Genomic DNA, 6,755 nt, shown 5'->3' on the forward strand with positions numbered 1-6,755 from the left:
GATGGTAGGTTGAAAGGCCAGTTTGGGAGGGACCACTGTAAAAAATGCGGTCGGTCACATGAGGGAGCTTGTCACACTGGACCGGTTTCATGACGGTATAAGTGCGACAAGGTTGGGAATTTTGGCAGGGATTTTACTGCCCCTACTCTGGCGATGCAGATGTCAGATCTGATTTGCTTTCATTGCAATCAGAAGGGCAATAAAAAGGCCAATTGCCCTAGATTGATAGCAGCAACGCCGGCTGTGGCGCCGATTCCAACGACATCACGGGTTGTGGATTGCCGGAAGGCCAAGTTGGAGGCTCCAGTGGTTCGGAGCCGAGCATTTCAGCTGACCGTCGAGGAGGCACGCGCTGCACCCGATGTGGTGACGGGTGTGACTTCTTATCCTTATGCTTTTTATTATGTCACTGTGATTTTGATATATCATGTGTCTTGTTTAGGATCGTTCCATGTGAACGGAATCCCAGTTTAGGTGTTGTTTGATTCGGGTGCCACCCGATCTTTTGTCTTTCTTGCGCTTAGCAAGAAGTTTCTGGAGTCTTCGGGTATGTTGGATTGCCCTCTAAAGGTCGAGATTGCGGACGACCGGTCGGTGCAAGCATCGGAGGTCTATCGAGACTGTCTTTTGAGGCTGTTTGAGGAGCGTTACCTGGTGGACCTGGTTCCTATTCCGTTGAGGGGGAATAAGGTGATTATAGGCATGGATTGGTTGAGCCCCAATAGGGCAGTGGTAGATTGCGCACATCAGTTGGTTCAGATCAGGACCCCAAGTGGGGGAGAGTTGGTAGTTCAGGGCGAGAGGCCACAACAAGGACCAACGGTATGTTCAGCAGCGAGGGCTAGGTGTTACCTTCAGCAGGGTTGCGTAGGATATGTAGCCTATGTTATGGACACCCGAGATGCGGGTAAGGCAACGGTGGACGATGTGCCCGTGGTGCGTGAGTTTACGGATGTATTCCCTGAAGAGTTGCTTAGGATACCTCCGGAGAGGCAGGAGGAACAAATCCCACATTTCACTATTTGTGTTCCTCGTGAGTCTCATATAATGTATGAGTACAACCTTTGTAATTTCCATGTTTCATAACAATGTTTAAAATACATCAAGACATAACATTATGCTCATTCTAAAACATATTGCTACCCTAGGTAAAAAGGGAATGAAGACTTGAACTAGTTAGCCGAGATTCATCCAATGACATCGATCCATGAAGTGAAAATTTAAAAATGGGCCAATCCAAAATCCATCAATTATGAATACATATTAATTCACTTTTTCAACTAAGATAAATCTATCTCATGAGTGTCGCCAACCTTCACATTATTCATACGTTACAACCACTCCCATATAATTTCGAAAAATCCCTTGGTTGTTCCATGTAATAGACATGCAAATACATAACACACTGATGCTTGACGAAAAACAATTGTACCCCATATATCAAATTATATTTAAAAAAACACTTTCGTTTATGACTTCAATATCCATATACAAAAATCTTTTAAACAAATGATCTCAACTTCTAAGAGTGATTAGTCATAATACCATCAACAATCTTATTTTGAGATAAGAAAGACACGGTTTTAGGTCACCTATTAGTGTATTAATCTAAGTGAAAATTTTAGGAACTACTAACTTCATTTGATTTGATTTACCATAAATATCATGAATGAAGAAGTGTTGGATTTATTTAAAAAAAACATTCCTTAGATGCATATATTTCAATTAAACACAACCGTTGTCTAAATATATCTCCAAATATATTTAATGTCCTGGCAACACTCTATTTTCTTAAAACATCAAGATATCCCTTCCAAGTGGTTTCTAAAACTAGATATGAAAGTTATGAAGTATATTTAGACATATATTATTAGAATGGCCACATTTCTCTTCTTAAGATTGATTTCATTCTATCTATTGTTTCATACTATATGAGAAAACAACCGGGTGAAAACATCGAGAACTATCTCAACATTACTGAGGTTTGCATTAATATCACAACTTTCTACTGATATTAACATTCTGGCCTTTGTAAACTAACTATTATAAGTTATATTAAAACTTAATAACACTCTCTAAACCAAGATATAATTAATATTCAATCGAAAATGCTCTAGCCATACTAAATATTAGACCAAGTACATAACATATCATTTGTGGTAGGCTGTTGAAAGAATGGTCAATTGAATCATGTAGCTTATTAGATGTGGTACCCAAATGCAATTCACATCGGTGCGAGTTTATAAAATTCAAATAATGTTATCTTGAACTATTTCCAAAATCCAATGACTGAACATGCTCATTCTATCTATGTCTATCTACCATAGACTCTAATTCTAACATTGTGTTTCCCGATCTTATTATAATAGTATGTATTACAACTCATGTTGGCATTATGCATAACTTAAGAAACACCAACTACATATAACTAATGTGTTTGTCACATGCTAGATGTGGGCAACTAACTATGCTTCCATTAGCTCTACTGAAAACCTGCAATCCTTATTTTATCAGTAAGATCAACTTACTTGATCTTCCAAATAAGAGAAGAATCACATTTACATGTCTGCTTTCGATGAAAACCAATGCTCTAAATAACGTAAGCCGTGACTTGGCGGCATTGTCAAGCCTCAAGCTTTTCCGAGCCTTAGCGAGTCATGTCGTTTGTAATTCATATTTTTATATGTATTTTCAACTATTATTTATTTTTATACACATATATGAGTCAAGTCGGAGTTTTGGTAAAGCTTGGCGGCACATACAAACCTTGGAGCCATGGCGCGCCATGGTGCAATCACGACGAGCTTTTTAAAACCTTGATGAAAACTACATAGATGAGTAGGATATCTATATTTCTTGAGTATTTTTGGTGCACTAGTGTCTCGTCTCCTTAGGTAATATTCAAAATGCTTTATAAAGAAGTCATTAAACATGTTAGAATCAGTTCAAAACTATTTTGAAAAAAACCTATGTTTTTGTCGGTTTTCCGTATCTTACTAAACTTAGTTTAGTGTTATAATTTACAGAAATTTTCATGGTTGATTAAAAATAGATCAATAACCAAAACTCACAACTTTGCCACGATGCAACAATTTTTTTTCTAGCATTTAGGGCCATTTATGGGTTCAAAACAATATTTTTTCAAATTGTAATTTTCAGAAAAATGTTGCTCGGACAATGTAGAATGGTAGGCATGGTGAAAATATATCTTGAGATGACTCTAAAACCTTGTATAAATAAATATTTTTACTCTATAAAAATCGAATTTTTTAGAGTTCTTAAAACCATTTCTAAACCGGGTTTTCTAACAAGGTCCAACAGTAAAACCCTCAATTCTGCCCGGCCCGGCCCGGCCCATTACTGCTGCAATACAATTAATAAGCCTCCATAACCCCACAACAATCTCCATTCCATCAAAGCATCATCTCCATTTGCATACTAACACCACCCTACACTCCATTGATGAGAGCACAGATCGAGTTGCAGATTATGAGCGAGACATGTATGAAGATAATAGAGTCGTACTCCTGTTAATAGTAAATTTTGCTTTCCCGAATTTCAATTAGTTGACCGCCATTGCCATAGTAGCCCATAGCTACCTATTTTCCTTTCTTCGTCAATCACATCACCACTGGAATCTAAAATCTCCACACTCGTAACTCGTATCTTACTCCAAATACTCATCGATCAATGTGAATACTTCGTCACTCGTCAGTAACTCAGTATTCATCTCCTTCATTTACTATTCTGAAGCTTTGTACGAAGAGATTTTAAACAGTTTTTTCACAGGTACGTACGTACATCCCTAAATATTCACCATATCTCTGCATCCTTCATATTCTCGATCATTTATAAATCATCATATACAGAATAACAGAAACAGAAGTTCCTTATCTAATTCGTATTTCGGATTGGCAGATTTTGATTAAGCGAGTGAGTAGCTGGATCTGATGGGGAATTGTCAAGCAGCGGAGGCGGCGACGGTGGTGATTGTGCATCCAGGATACAAAATCGAGAGGATTTACTGGTCGATCAGTGCTCGTGACGTGATGAACTCGAATCCCCGTCATTACGTCGCACAAGTCCTTAGGTCGCCGGTAGTGAGATCGGATAAAGGATTGCCGGTGAAACAACTCAAACTTCTCCGGCCAGATGATACTTTGCTTATCGGCCAAGTTTACCGACTCATTAGCTACGAAGGTAACCATTAACCTGTTATTTAACCTAAATTCCCTTCCATTCTCAATAAATTCACAATCTCCACCATTTTTGTAGATGTATTGAAAGAATTTGCAGCTAAAAAATGCATGAAACTGGGGAAGTTATTGATGGAAAGAGGAGTGATTGAGCTGGGGAAGAAGAAGGACAACGCCGACGCTATTTCTCCGGTGCCGATTACCAATCCCGTCAAGGTAATCAATCAATCCATCTTCAAATCATATCATTTACACGTCGAATTTGTGTAGTTTCATGATGAAAATTGCGAGTTGTTACCTTTCTGGGCCCAATGATACTGAAATTTGTGACATTCGTATCTGTGTGGTCCATGTCCTTTTGATTCTGTAAAGGGCCAATGAATCTTTCCAAATTTACAAACTCTTAAAAGATCCCTCGCTTCCATTAACACTATCTACACTTTTTTTCCTTTAAATACCATGAAAACAACGTCATCCTTCGAAAGTTTTGTATAAGATCAAGTCGTTAAAAAAGATTTTTTTAGTTCAATTTCCTTTTATCACTTTCTGATTTATTGCCAAATTCATGCGTCAATATTTACGAATTTCAACAGATTTTTTTATACTCTGATAATCAAATGTCTTTTTAAAATAACATGTCGAGAAAAACATAATTCATTAGATAGATAGATAGAATAGCCATTATTGGGTTCACTAGGATTTGTCACAATTTTGAATTATTGTTCGATTTATAATAAAAAAAAAAATTATTGAGTAGTTTATTGTTTTTGTTCTATATAATATTTCGAAATGATAAACCAAACTAAACTCCGTTGCTTAAAAACCAAACTAAACTTGTCAACTCAAATTTGATTTTGGTTTTTTCAATGAATCTTTTTTTAATGAATAAAATAATAAAAATAAGCTGTTAACACGTCATCCTCAGTTTCTTAATAAAAAACTGTAGTGCTGAGCTGAAAAGGCAGAATAAAAAATAAAAAAACAGGAGTCACTTATAAAATTAAAGCGTAATTTATACTTTTGTTCCTCGAGTATAAATGAATTTTGTAATTTGAGTGAAAAAACTTTTTTTAAAAAGAATTTAATCCAAAAAGAGTAGTCATTTTCTTCAATCACAGACGAAAAACGTTATAGAAAATTCAAAGAATGATCCAAATCGCAAGAGAAATTTTTTTCAAACTAAAATTGGAAAAATCAGCAATATACAAGGACAAAAAGTGTAATTTACTAATTTTCTTTAAATTAAATGACTTTAATTAATTGGTTAATAACTAGATTTACAACTACTCCTTTTTCTAATTATATTTCTATTTTTACTAAACCATGTGCTTATTCTTGCTGTCATGGCATAATTTAGCTGTACTAATATCGCCACCTTTTAAAACTAAATATCAATATTTACAAAAAAGTCCCATATTTTTTTCAAAATTTTCAATAAAGTTTTAAAATTTTTTTTGAATAGAAAAATCTTAATATTTTCAAAAAATCATATAATCTATGATTTGCTGTTCAAATATAAAAATGATTTTTTTGTTCCGTTAGAAAAAAAAGTTTTAGGATTTTATTGAAACTTTTGAAAAAAATTTAAGATTTTTCTGTAAATAATCCTAAATAAATCTCTTTAAAAATAGTAAACGTATTTAATAACAAGTATTGCTTAAACATTTAAAGGAAAAAAAAAAATTAGCCATATGCTAATATCATTCGTCACAAAAAACTCAAAAGCGTCTACTTTCCACAAAACGATCATCACTTTTTGCAATAATTGGTCACTTTCTATTTACGGTAAAAAAAACTTAAAAGGTTATCTTATTTTCCCACAACAAAAATACATTCATTTTTTTTTTATGAATAAAAAATTATAAAGAAAAAAAAAAGATTAAATAAAATTATTGAATTAAGTATGAGGTGATGTTATTGTAGGGGGAGAGGAATAGTAGGAGACGAAATGGAAATGGAAATGGTGGTGGAGGACAATGGAAACCAGCTTTAAACAGTATTTCAGAGATTGGGAATTGAGTCTCACTTTTCCTTCAACTTTTTCTCTTTCTCTTGATGTAATCCGTTTAAACTCTTACATGTTCATCTCCATCTAATTATAATAATTAGAATTAACTACTTTTATTATTTAATCGATAGGGTTTAAATTTTAAATCATTAAAAAACGACTAATGTTTATATAGTGGTGTTTAACCTTTGTGGGGTTTTCCCATTTGCAAATGACTTGCAAAATAATCAATTTTTCGAAACACTGTATTTTAGAAAAAGTCTTTATTTCTTCTTGAGTTGTCGTTGAGGAATGTAACATTTTCAAACTAAATGTTAAATGCAATTATGTGAAAATGTTTTATTATTATTATTATTATTAAAGTTATCTAGATTTAACACAGCTAACACTATAATGAATTAAAATATCATATGCTACTACTTACTATTTCTTTTGCCGAGGCCTGAGGCATTAGTCTATTCGGTACTGTTTACTATTTCTCTTATTGGTATATAATAAATCCAAGGAAAATCTGAAAAAAAAAAAAAAATCGTAGTGAATCTTTTTAAAAT

The 6,755-nt window shown here is 34.1% G+C and overlaps 1 protein-coding gene across 1 annotated transcript; it reads left to right on the top strand.

The window, feature by feature from the left end:
• The first annotated feature begins 3,395 nt into the window (after positions 1-3,395).
• Positions 3,396-6,328, top strand: LOC145036997 (uncharacterized). Its single transcript, XM_078985536.1, has 4 exons — positions 3,396-3,789; positions 3,919-4,200; positions 4,276-4,412; positions 6,120-6,328. Exons 2-4 carry the CDS (start codon positions 3,951-3,953, stop codon positions 6,213-6,215), a joined length of 483 nt encoding a protein of 160 aa, XP_078841662.1. The 5' UTR covers positions 3,396-3,789; positions 3,919-3,950; the 3' UTR covers positions 6,216-6,328.
• The last annotated feature ends 427 nt before the right edge of the window (positions 6,329-6,755 follow it).

This window comes from Lactuca saligna, chromosome 3 (genome assembly GCF_052625555.1).
Source record: "Lactuca saligna cultivar CGN05327 chromosome 3, ASM5262555v1, whole genome shotgun sequence".
Lineage (NCBI taxonomy): Eukaryota > Viridiplantae > Streptophyta > Magnoliopsida > Asterales > Asteraceae > Lactuca > Lactuca saligna.